Source organism: Periophthalmus magnuspinnatus, chromosome 4 (assembly GCF_009829125.3).
Source record: "Periophthalmus magnuspinnatus isolate fPerMag1 chromosome 4, fPerMag1.2.pri, whole genome shotgun sequence".
NCBI lineage: Eukaryota > Metazoa > Chordata > Actinopteri > Gobiiformes > Gobiidae > Periophthalmus > Periophthalmus magnuspinnatus.
Window position 1 is genome coordinate 14,177,040 of NC_047129.1, and position 13,497 is coordinate 14,190,536.

General features: G+C 41.3%; 1 protein-coding gene across 1 annotated transcript; it reads left to right on the forward strand.

The window, feature by feature from the left end:
- Window positions 1-11,476: 11,476 nt before the first annotated feature.
- LOC117370301 (uncharacterized) lies at window positions 11,477-13,400 on the forward strand. Its single transcript, XM_033965695.2, has 3 exons — window positions 11,477-12,289; window positions 12,615-12,731; window positions 12,894-13,400. Exons 1-3 carry the CDS (start codon window positions 11,560-11,562, stop codon window positions 12,992-12,994), a joined length of 948 nt encoding a protein of 315 aa, XP_033821586.1. The 5' UTR covers window positions 11,477-11,559; the 3' UTR covers window positions 12,995-13,400.
- The last annotated feature ends 97 nt before the right edge of the window (window positions 13,401-13,497 follow it).

Consider the following 13,497-nt stretch of genomic DNA (forward strand, 5'->3'; position numbering starts at 1 on the left):
TGGACAAGCCCTCAGTGTCCGAACCTATTGGATTGGAAAAGTTGCTTACAGTGAGATGTTTGTAAAGCTTTGTTGGACGTCTAGTGTTTGAAAAATGGACACAGAAGAAGGGTGAGGGCTCCTAGAGGACACTTGTGTGCAGTCTTTCGTTAACTTTGCTTCAGAGATGACTTGTAACCCACTGACCCCTGACTTGGAATGGAACATGGCAGCAGTATGAAAACAATGTGGTATTACGCTGTACAGAAATTCAAATTAAATGTGTATGTCATGATTATAGTGTATTTTTTATGCAGTTAGTGTTAAACCTTTTGTTTTGTTAAGTAGTTAAGTTGATGGATTGTCTAACATAGCAAACAAAAAATTGTATGGGAAGATTTAGTCATCAGTCATTAATCTGGACAGGCCTGAGTGCAAAAGGCTGCATTGCAACCTCAGTTAAGTGTTTGCATAAGGCATATTACGTTAGCATATTACATTTGCACCTCTTTGAAACTCGAATGCACCCTCAGTCTGGTCTGCAGCCTGGCCTGAATCTGGACTGTATTATCCAGAAATAAAAGCTTGCTTTAGTCCAGACATAACTGTTTTGTATGTTAGATTTTTGTATTACAATGACATGTATAACTCTCGCCACAAGAGGTCAGTAAAGACCCAAGCACTTGTGCTTATTGTCAACACAAGATTTGTTGTGAGTGATATGGAGGAGCAATAAGTGACTAATGCTTTATTGGTAAAATGTGTTTTTTCACTGGAATTTTGGAAAAAAAATAAAAGAAAACATATAAAATATTATATAATTATATTCAAGATTCAGGATCTAACTGCAGATTCCAATTGTGCTAATAATAAAAATGCTACTGTATTTTTTATTTTTTTTTTTTTTTTTAACACATCTAAATGGCAAGCTCAGCTGCACATTTCAACTTCATATTTCTTTTGTAGATGTTTGTTGTGTAGCTGCAGGACAGGACACTGACACTTGAGGTGAAGTCAAACATGTTTAGAACAGAACTCTGTTGACGTGTGATGGCTCCAATCATCAGATCTTACTGTCAGTGTACAAATCCAGCTTCACCATATGTCCTGGATCAAACAGCGTGTCATTCACTGAGGATTTTAAATAATACCACAAACATGTGTGAGACCGGAGACTTATCAAATCCTCTTCACTTATAAGTACAAGGCATCCTTTTATTTTGTTTTGCTTATATAATTGTGCTAGTCTATTGTTTTTGGCAGTTCTGAAGGGTCTGGTTCTGTAAGTACCGTGGATGAACAATTAAACTTCCATGGTAAGCGCGTTAAAGTACTTTGTGTAGGAATTGAGTGACATCTACAGGATATGTTGAGTTCCAGCAACCACTGAAAAAACCAAAAAACTAACGTGTACTTTGCTGCCATCTTAAGGTTATTTATTATCTGTCCATGAATGCTTGGTAATATATTTTCAAAAATAACACAATGTATTTTTGTACCTACTACTAAAACTACCATTATTAATGAACTATACTCACTTATATTTGTCTTATATAAGTTTTGGAAACAATTATAATTATGCAATGCATTCAACTGGAGGCAAAAGTGAAATGGAAAATAACGTGATTTTACTGGGATTTGGGACAGAATATCACAAAATATAAATAAATAAATCAAGATGGTTTTGACAAATTATAATGACTTGGCTACATCAGAGCCTGGTAACAAATGCTCTGTTATTTTTAGCCCATATATATATGAAAGAAATTGTATATTATAAACATGGGATTTTGTAGGCATTACAGGCTAATAGCTTTATTATATCCTTCTCCACAATTTTTTTTTGTAATCTTTTTTTTTCTGTCCTCCTGAGAAAGATGAGAAATCTCAAGTCTTTCAATGTGTGCAGCAAGTTGTATGTCTATGGGAGATCTGCCAGTGGAGGTCTGTGGTTGTTACCAGCAGCACCCTGGCCAGTATTTTGTTGTGGTCTATGGGGAAACAGCACCAGACATTGGTTGGATTGAATAAAGTTTGTCTAAATTTATGATTTTCATGAAAAAGCACCTTAATGATCAGATCAAAATTGACAATAGTTTCCATTCAATTATACAAGTTAAAAATGTGAAGCTTCAACATACTGTATTTTCTGGACTAAACGTCACTCCGGAGTATAAGTCGCACTAGCAAAAAATGCATAATAATGAAGAAAAAATATATATAAGTCACACTCGACTATAAGCCGCATTTGTGGGGGAATTTTATTTCACAAAATTTGAGACCAAGAATAGACATTTTAGGAAAGGCAAGTTATAATAATAACAATAAAATAGAGAACAACAGGCTGAATAGCAGTACAGCACGCCAACATAACATTTATATTTATTCAACTACATGAAGCATAGACAACAAACTCAATCCATGTCTGGTATGTTAACAGTTAATCAGATAACTAAAGCATAAAAAACAAGCTAACAAGTTTACTCTGGATCTCACTCCAAATCACTAAATCCATTGAATTCTTCGAATTCTTCGTCAATGAAGCGCGGCTTCCATGTGGCTGTCATACTGGTACACACATATAGAGTACCCTCGGGCGGTTGACAGTGTGACAATAACAAAGATGTGAAATTATATATTTTAATAATTTCACTTATAAGTCACATCTGAGTATAGTAGTGGCTTGCAAAAGTATTTATCCCTATGGAACTTTTTCAAATTTTGTCAAGTCACAACCATAAATTTAAATATTTTTTGAATTTGCATTTTATGTGGTTAAGTAACACAAAATGGTACATAAGTGTAAAGTAGAAAGAAAATTATATATCATTTCCAGATAAGAAAAAAAACAACAACTGAAAAGTGCAGTGTGCAAAAATATTCAGCCGTCTTTTCCACAAAGTCAATATTTGTGGAAAGGCAGCTGTAATTGCCTTTTGCTGCAATTACAACTGCAAGTCTCCACCAGCTTTGCACACCTACAGAATGACATTTTTGCCATTTCTTCCTGGCAAAACAGTTCAAGTTCTGTCAGATTTGATGGAGATTGTTTGTGAACAGCAGTTTTCAGATCTTGCCACAGATTCTCAATTGGATTTAGGTCCGGACTTTGACTGGGACATTCTAACACATAAATATGTTTTGCTTTGAACTATTCCATCGTTGCTTTGGCTTCAGGTTTAGGATGGTTGTCCTGCTGGAAGGTGAACCTCTGCCCCATCCTCAAGTCTATTGCAGACTCCAACAGGTTTTCATCCAAGATTGCCCCGTATTTCGCTCCATCTATCTTCCCATCAACTCTAACCAGCTTCCCTGTTCCAGCTGAAGAAAAGGCCCCCCCACAGCATAATGCTGCCACCACCGTGCTTGACTGTGGGGATGGTGTGTTCAGAGTGATGTGCAGTGTTAGTTTTCCTCCACATGTAGTGTTTTGCTTTTAGGCCAAAAAGTTTGATTTTGGTCTCATCAGACCAGAGCACCTTCTGCAACATATTTGCTGTGTCCTCCAAATGACTTCGAGCAAACTGTAAACAAGACTTCTTAAGGATGGTTTTCAACAATGGCTTTCTTCTTGCCACTCTTCCATAAAGACCAGATTTGTGTAGTGCATGACTAATAATTGTCCTGTGAACAGATTCCCCCACCTGAGCTGTGGATCTCTGCAGCTCTTCCAGAGTCACCATGGGCCTCCTGGCTGCATCTCTGATGAGTGCTGCTCTTGTTCTGTAAGTTTTGGTGGATGGCCATGTCTAGATAGGTGTGCAGTTATGCCATACTCTTTCCATTTCCAGATGATGGATTGAACAGTCCTCCTTGAGATGTTCAACGCTTGAGAAATCTTTTTAGATTCAAGCCTCGCTTTAAACTTCACCACAACTTTTTCTCTGACCTGTTTGGTTTGCTCCTTTGACTTAATTTTTTGGTTTGTTCCCTAACACTCTCTTAACAAACTTCTGTGGCCTTCACAGCACAGCTGCATTTATACTGAGACAAGATTACACACAGGTGGACTCTTTTTAGTCATTAAGTCAACATTCATTTTTTCCAAAATCATTAGGCAACTTCTAAAAGCAATTGGTTGCATTCAAGAAAAAGGGGGCTGAATACTTTTGCACCTTTAAGTTTTTTATTTTTATTTTAAATTTGGAACTCTTGTAAAATATTTCCTTCCCTTTCACACTTGTGTGCCATTTTGTGTTGCTCATTCACATAAAATACTAAGAAAATGTATTTAAATTTGTGGTTGTGACGTGACAATATGTGAAAAAGTTCCAGGGGGATGAATACTTTTACAAGCCACTATAAGTCACCCCCATGGCCAAATTGTGAAAAAAGTGGGACTTATAGTCCGGAAAATACGTACTACTTGAAGAGTTCAATAAAAAAAATAAAAAAAAATAAAAAATAAAAATCTCCATTTGTGTTTTTGTTACCATCTTCCAGAGATATGAGCAATGACAATAATGTATAGTGGATTTTATCAAAAAGGGATGGAATAATATTTTAATAACAGTAAAATAGATTTGGCTTTTGGCAATATTACTATATTAAGAGTAAATTGCAAGCCTTTGATGACTTTTTTAAACGGCACTTATCTTTTCTTGCAAATGAACTCTTCAAATATGCCGAAGCTCCTCATGCCCCAATTTCACCTTAAAACAGCAGACAAAACCTGGGTTGAAACCCAATCTGTTCTATTATCCTCTGGCCGCTCGGGTGCAAGGTTGACACCACTGTTACTTTCTGAGAGTCAGTGTGCCATATCTTCTGATCTGCTTCAGTTTGCTCTTCTCAGACTGTCCATGTGGATGCTTCATTTTGGTAGGACATGGAGGGATATGCTCGGCTTTGGTGGCGTACATGTGTTTTTGCTGGTGGGAGCATTATTGGTTGGTAAGAAAACTTTTCCGTGATGTTCTTTATAAGATCACAAGACTCTTATGATAGTATTTATGAATAGTTTTAGCTTTCACTTTCCATTAAACATAATATATTTCATGTATAATAATTGGGAAGGAGTTTCGGTTCACATTGTAACTTGTATTTCACATTGTAACTTGTATTCATTCATGTCTCAGGTTCCTGGGCAGAATTCAGGTCGCTGGCTGAAACTACCTTGAGGCGCTTGGATCAGGGGACACTCAGCACAGGTTTAAATTGCGCAAATAGAAAATGTCAACTATGAGACAATTTTGTTTCCTCTACTTATGTTTTGTGTTATTTCTCAGATTTAGACAGTAATGTAGTCTGTACCAACAATATGACAGGACACCTCATCCGCAACAGAAGAAGCTCTGACATTGCACATTTAAACATTCTGGGTCCATCTGATCTGCCAGCTCTCAAGGACTTTCTTTCAGACAGGAAAATCACAGGTATGGCTGTTAAACCAAAAATAGCACGACATTATTTTTGTGCAAATGAGAAATAGAAGAGTCTCCACAAGATGGCAGCAAAAACCCAACAAAACGTTTAACTGAACTTCGAGCTTTGTGTTAGGCAAAATACTTTTGTAGTAGAAGTATAGACTTAATATTAATCTAAGTGTGTATTTTCTTGGTTTTGTTAATTGCAATAAAAATAGGAAAAGCTATTAATATAATTAAACTGTTAACTACTAAGTGTGATCTTACCATGTATGTACTGATAGAACTGCAATCAAAACAGTAGAAACTTTGAATGCACACATTACATGTCTTTTCCCACCATTCTGCTGTTCTCCATACAAATTATTGAAATTGCAAAAAAAAAAAAGAAGAAAAAAAAGTTGATTAATTTAAGTATTGATTGATTGAGACAGTGACTGAAGGCAACAGCTCTCAAGTCTATTGCCTTTTCCAATAAGTTGTAAGTAATTTAAAGGGTCTATATTACACTGTTTTGTTGTTTCCTCATCACAAAGATACCTGGAGTTTTGTTTCATTCACACATGTTTAACACACAAATCCTGTATATTTGAGTTCTTCCCTTAAGCTCTTCCTGCTTGTGACGTCATGTGGTAATACAGGAAGTGCTCTACTGTATTTTTAATCTCCATGCACCTTCACTAGAATCATTTGGATGATTTTAGCCCTGGAATTGCCAATCTCTACTAAACTAAAGGTAAAAGCTGTTGAGAGCTACCACTTCATAACACAAGGTGGAACAGAGCTTTTTGAGCTTTAGAGATGTAGACAGACAAATAATACACTAATAATAAAGGATTACTCAAACATGTGCCAATGAAAAAAAAAAAAAAACACAACTGCAGATAGGCTATGTTTTTGAGCAGATAACAGCATAAGGCCTATAACATGGCTTAAAGCTCACAACAGTCAGTTTTGTGTAATATATGACCTTTAAAGTAATAAAACTACAAATGCAATTATTTTATGTGGTTAAGATGCACTTTATGGGGCACATTTCTTTTTAGAAGTGATGTTAATAGTAGCCAGTAAGTAACTGATGGGAAGTGAAGTGCCCATAGTGCAAGAAGAATCATCAGATTTGACACAAAAGTAGATCATGACAAGACAAGTCAAAAATGTTATTGCAGCAACGCCATCTGGTCAACCAGGGGTCAACCATATTGGATTAAACTTTGCTAAGCATGACTTTTTTTTTTTTGTAAGAGTACTTTTACCGCACACCTAAGGTGTTCACCGAAACAGGCTTAAATTTGATACATTTGCACTGGCACTGTTCGCCTGGGGCCGCCTTGGAGCGGGTCTAACTGCATGGAGGCTTATCCAGGTCCAACCCCTGTGAGCTCATTAGTCCACTTCGGACTCCTCAAACAGGGAGGTACGGTCCACTTCAGACAGTGAAGACAGTTGCAGCCAGTACACCTGCTGTCTGCTCCAAAACACTGGAAACGAGGGGTGGGGCATCAAAAGTTATAATTTTTTTTACTTAAGTCTTACAGTCTCTGTGTGGTGAAGCTGCAAAAATTGCCCAGAATTTTGGAAATTTTGAATTTTCTACAAATTGCTCCCATTTGCACAAACAAACTCAGATTTCAGTGAAAATTGAGTCAAGTGTACTTTTTCACCGAAGCAAGTTCCTAGTTTGTGAACTGTGTTCACAGACTATGACAATAAAAGTCTTCTGATTCTGATTCTGATTCTGATTCTGAAGTGTTAAACTCCCCGCCTTAAAGCTATTTAACATGAAAAAATGAAATATGGCGCATGTAGTCCCCCCTACAGAATGAAACCGACCCTGAACAGATTTAAGAATATGTTTTTAAATGGTTGCAATAGCACCCCCTAAGCACCTTGTATGGAAGGATAACATTTTCTTCAACGACTTCCCCAAATCATGTCCCCAGAGTTTTGATCTGCTGCCATAGCAACATGGGATGTCCTGACAGAAATTTAGAGTAGCCAAACCAGATATGGTAAACAGATGCATCATAGCAACTGGAAGTCCGCCATCTTGGATTTAAAAAAAAGAAAATCACCACATCAAAAATTTTGAGACGCTTAGGTTAGGAGTTATGGTTAGGGGTTAAGGTGTTAGTTTAGGGTTAGTGTTAATCTCAAGATCAGGATCACATGTAGGGATTAGGGTAGGGTTAGGCTCAGGTGTAGGATTCGGGTGAGGCGTGGCTTAGAGTTTGTGGCTACATTTTTGTTTATTTCTGTTGTTTAGTTCTTTCTTCTATATGTGTATGTAGAAATGGATTTCACTGTAAAAGTAAAAAAGAAAAGAAAACAAAAAAAACATATTTGTTGGATTAACATAGCTGAGCAAAAAAGCTAAATCAAATATTTCCTCAGTACAAAAGGTAATTGGTCTAGTCCCGATCTGAAGGAAACATTCTACTAATTTGTTTTAAGTTGAGAGCTTTTTAATACAAAAAATACAGTATTGTATGTTTTATTATTTCAGGTCTTGAATTGTTTAAAATTATGTATTTTCTTGCAGTGCGCTTAGGTCTACGCATTGTTGTCAGAGGTCCCAACGAACTTCTTGAACCTCAGCTGCGCCTTCTCCTGAGTAAACAGGTAGCATATTTTTATATAAATATTTTTTTTATACACTATATAAAATGTAAAGTTGTGTCGGCCTATGGGCCAAACAGCAGTGCGGAGTACCTGGCCTTCTTGGAGTCCCTGGGAGGGGTCCTAGACAGTGCACCAACTGGGGACTCCGTTGTTCTCCTGGGGGACTTCAATGCCCATGTGGGTAATGACAGTGACAGTTGGAGGTGTGTGGAGGTCCGTGATTGGGAAGAACGGCCTCCCTGATCTAAACCCGAGTGGTGTTTTGTTATTGGACTTCTGTGCTAGTCACAGTTTGTCCATAACAAACACCATGTTCGAGCACAAGGGTGTCCATCGGTGCACATGGCACCAGGACACTCTAGGTCGGAGGTCGATGATCGACTTTGTTGTCGTGTCATCTGACCTCCGACCGCGTGTCTTGGACACTCGGGTGAAGAGAGGGGCTGAGCTGTCAACTGATCACCACCTGGTGGTGACTTGGATCCGCTGGCGGAGGAGGAAGTTGGACAGACCTGGCAGGCCCAAGCGCATCGTGAGGGTCTGCTGGGAACATCTGGCGGAGCCCTCTGTCAGAGGGGTCTTCAACTCACACCTCCGGGAGAGCTTCTCCTTGATCCTGGGGGAGGCTGGGGACATGGACTCTGAGTGGGCCATGTTCTCCACCTCTATTGTCGATGCGGCTGCTCGTAGTTGTGGTCGTAAGGTCTGCGGTGCTTGTCGCGGCAGCAATCCCCGAATCCGGTGGTGGACCGGAAGTAAGGGATGCCGTCAAGCTGAAGAAGGAGTCCTATCGAGCCTTGTTGGCTCGTCGGACTCCTGAGGCAGCTGATGAGTACCGGCGGGCCAAGCGTGCTGCGGCTCGTGCAGTCACAGAGGGAAAACTCGGGGTTGGGAGGAGTTCGGGGAGGCCACGGAGGAGGACTATCGGACGGCCTCAAAGAAATTCTGGCAAACCGTCCGACGCCTCAGGAGGGGGAAGCAGTGCTTCACCAACACTGTTTACAGTGCGGGTAGAGAGCTGCTGACCTCGACTGGGGATGTTGTTGTGCGGTGGAAGGAACACTTTGAGGATCTCCTCAATCCCACTGTCACGTCTTCCGAGGAGGAAGCAGAAACTGGGGACCCAGAGGCGGACTCGTCCATCACACTGGCCGAAGTCACTGAGGTGGTTGGCAAGCTCCTCGGTGGCAAGGCTCCAGGGGTGGATGAGATCCATCCTGAGTACCTCAAGTCTCTGGATGTTGTGGGGCTGTCTTGGCTGACACGTCTCTGCAACATCGCGTGGCGGTTGGGGACAGTACCTGTGGAATGGCAGACCGCGGTGGTGGTTCCTCTGTATAAGAAGGGGGACCGGAGGGTGTGTTCCAATTACAGGGGAATCACACTCCTCAGCCTTCCCGGCAAGGTCTATTCCAGGGTACTGGAGAGGAGAATCTGACCGATAGTCGAACCTCGGATTCAGGAGGAGCAGTGTGGTTTTCGTCCTGGTCGCGGAACACTGGACCAGCTCTATACTCTCCATCGGGTCCTTGAGGGTTCTTGGGAGTTTGCCCAACCAGTCCACATGTGTTTTGTGGATCTGGAGAAGGCATTCGACCGTGTCCCTCGCGGTATCCTTTGGGGGGTGCTCTGGGAGTATGGGGTCCGGGGCTCTTTGCTAAGGGCTGTCCGGTCCCTGTATGACCGGAGCAGGAGCTGTGTTCGCATTGCCGGCAGTAAGTCAGACCTGTTCCCGGTGCATGTTGGACTCCGCCAGGGCTGCCCTTTGTCACCGGTTCTGTTCATTATATTTATGGACAGAATTTCTAGGCGCAGCCAGGGGCCGGAGGGGGTCTGGTTTGGGAACCACAGGATTTCATCTCTGCTGTTTGCAGATGATGTTGTCCTGATGGCTTCTTCGAGTCAGGACCTGCAGCAGGCACTGGGGCAGTTTGCAGCCGAGTGTGAAGCGGCTGGGATGAGAATCAGCTCCTCCAAATCCGAGGCCATGGTTCTCGACCGGAAAAAGGTGGTTTGCCCTCTCCGGGTGGGTGGTGAGTCTCTGCCTCAAGTGGAGGAGTTCAAGTATCTCGGGGTCTTGTTCACGAGTGAGGGAAGGATGGAGCGTGAGATTGACAGGCGGATCGGTGCAGCGTCTGCAGTGATGCGGTCGCTGTATCGGTCCGTTGTGGTGAAGAAGGAGCTGAGCCCAAAGGCAAAGCTCTCGATTTACGGATCAATCTACGTTCCTACCCTCACCTATGGTCATGAGCTCTGGGTAATGACCAAAAGGACAAGGTCGCGGATATAAGCGGCTGAAATGGGTTTCCTCCGCAGAGTGGCCGGGCGCACCCTTAGGGATAGGGTGAGGAGCTCGGTCACACGGGAGGAGCTCGGAGTAGAGCCGCTGCTCCTACACGTTGAGAGGAACCAGTTGAGGTGGCTCGGGCATCTGCTCAGGATGCCTCCTGGACGCCTCCCTAGGGAGGTGTTCTGGGCATGTCCCACTGGGAGGAGGCCCCGGGGAAGACCCAGGACATGCTGGAGGGACTATGTCTCTCGGCTGGCCTGGGAACGCCTTTGGGGTCCCACCGGAGGAGCTGGAGGACGTGTCCGGGGTGAGGGAAGTCTGGGAGTCACTGCTTAGACTGCTGCCCCCACGACCCGGCCCCGGATAAGCGGAAGAAAATGGATGGATGGACTATATAATTCCAGTAATACACTGTTCTAAAAATATTTCTCAAGTTATTGTTCAAGATGACTTGCACAGTAGAAGAACAATGCCTTCCTGTTAGAGGTTACAATGACTTGAAATAACCGCATGGCCTAAAACAACAAACTCAGCCTGAAATCAATATTTAGCTTCAACAGTGTAAAGAGCAAAGGGTAAATAAACAACCTCTACTTTAAACAGAGACCTGTTACTCACATACACACACATGCATAGAATAGTACAAGATGGGAGCACACTTAATTAACAGGACGTAGAAGATTAGAGGATTAGGTTGGGACAGCTGAGTTTGATGGAGAGGGAGCTTAACTTTACTTTTAAAATAAAAGCTGGTTCTCATGATTGTTTTCTTGCTTTATTTATCGTCTAGCCTGGACTCTACAATGTCGGAAACAAGGCAGGACTGTTCTCCATGAGGGTCCTGGGAATCAAAAAAGTCTCCACCACATCCTGAATTTGTCTGAAAGCACAGCTATGTTTTGAGATCAGTCCATGTTAGCCCTATCCTGCTTGTCCCTATTGTGCCTGATTATTCATCTTTTTACAAAAATAAACCACACCTGAGAGTATTTGTTTATGCAGCCTTATTTGTTTCAATATTTTTTTGTTGTTGTTTATTAAACGTTGTGAAGTTCTGAAAGATTTGAAAGAAATATTTAAAAAAAGAGTTAACTGTGTTACTATTTGTCCAGCTCAAAAACATAATTGATCGGTCTTTTGACCCTCCACTTGGATGTCCAATGGAGTTCTGGATTGACCCATGTCCCGCCCCGTCTCCTGTCCTCTTCATCGTGGGTGGTTCCTGTGCGTCCGGACCGGAAGGCGCTGGTGCACGTCTGCACGTTCAAAGAGGATCCGCGCAGCCGTGATTGCACCTCCGCGATGGCTGAGCCGTGTCATCTTGAAGACACGATTTACGAAGGAGAGAAGGAGTTTCAGAAGATTTTAGCTGAAATTGGAGGAAGAGAAAGGATACACCTGGTCAGCGACGTTGGCAAAAGTAAAGAGGACGATGACGCTGGGATTTTGCAAGAGTTCCTTCGCGACGTTTTTAGTCAAACCAGCTTCCCAAACGGACAACCACATTCCGCTCATACAAATACTCACTGTGACACGGAAAATGAGAACCTTGCATCCTGCAAAACAAGACAAGCCACGAATCTGCCTTTAACCGTGAGACCAAAAGCTGTGACAAACCCAAGTGAAATAGGGAGAGAAACGCGCAATGGCAGTCAAAAAAGTGTGTGGAGAAGGGACATTTATAGCACAAAAAGAACTATCGACTCTCCTGTCATTATATTCATTTTCAGGAATACTTTTCTGAAGTGTCATTCAAATCTGGTGTGCCTAAAAGAGATCCTCAAAGACGTAAAAGCGCGGACAAAGCGTGCCCAAAATGCACAGCCTGCTCTCATTGGATTAATACGCACGAGTTTAGAGAGCGCAGAAACCAAGCAGTGCGCGGTGGTCCTTGAGAACATGATGCGCTCTGTCTTTCACAGACATGTTCCAGACTCTATGTGGATCGGGAGCTTCGTTCCCAAGAAAGAAGAGGAAATACTTGAAATCAAGAAAAACTTCTGTAGAGTCATCTACTCGTCCAGAACAGCAGGTGTACTGGCACGCAGGGCTTTAACAGTTTTGCCATTCATAGACCATGTGTTAGAAGTGGCAGTGAAAAAGAATAGGTTTAAAATCAATATAAAGTTTTAATCCTAGGCACTAACGGTGTCAAGCATGTTTTCTTACAAAATTCTATAATGAACAGTATCATGAAAGAATTCTAATAGTTTGTATACACTCCACTTATTTGGGTTAATGTATGACATTCACAAGACCTCATTTTCAAGTCTGTCCACACAAAGGCTTCAGACAAAGCACCATTCATCACAGCCTTCTGATAAACTCTGTATAAACATGTTTTATTGTCTTCACAGATAATACAGGGCATAGAGGGAACTCTCTTTTCTGGCCATTCCAATGTTTACTTGGACCTATCAGAAGAGCACCAAGAGACCGAGCAAAGAGCAACTCTACAGACAACTGGCAATCAGGTAGCAGCACTGGGCCAAATAACCATCTGAGTAGTTTTGGTCCATAGTTTAGAACAGGATTGATTCTACCCAAATAAGAATGTTGCTGTGTCACATTACCTACAGACATAGCAGAGAAAATACCTCTACACTGTTTTAAAATTGTATTTTACATGTTTTCAGGCAATCCCAAGGACCTAGAGGAGAACATTCCCTTGAAAACCTATAACCAGTCCGTTGGCCCTCATACGGTGGATGAAGAGTTGGCTGTAAAAGACCGCTAACATAGTCTGGTGGACCTTAATCTTTGTATTTAAGGCTTAAAAATGGCTTAATGGTGGATTGCCACAAGGATGTTTAGATGTGTATCTACTTGAAATGTACAATATTTATGTAATATGCAGGAAAGATTAATAAGGAAAGTATAACATATAGTTTGTAACTTTTTATACTAAAAATGGTTTCACCAAGCTTTATTGAAATATTAATTTAATCTATTTTGTGCTTTGGACAAGTGGGCTACTTTTAACAGATACTGACTGTAACTACTTTTATGTAGATTTTATGTCTACCTATTCATCCATAAATACTTAACCACATTGGTTATTGTCTTTTCTATGGATGAGTCTAAACCAGCACTGCCAATTGCTCACCTGAAATTATGAATAAAACAGCCTTTATTAACATTTTAATGGTTTGCGTATTGTTTTCCAACAACACTAGTAGGCCTAATCTTTTATATTCAGAATATATTTTATTGCCACTGTCTGACCAAAATTCACCAACT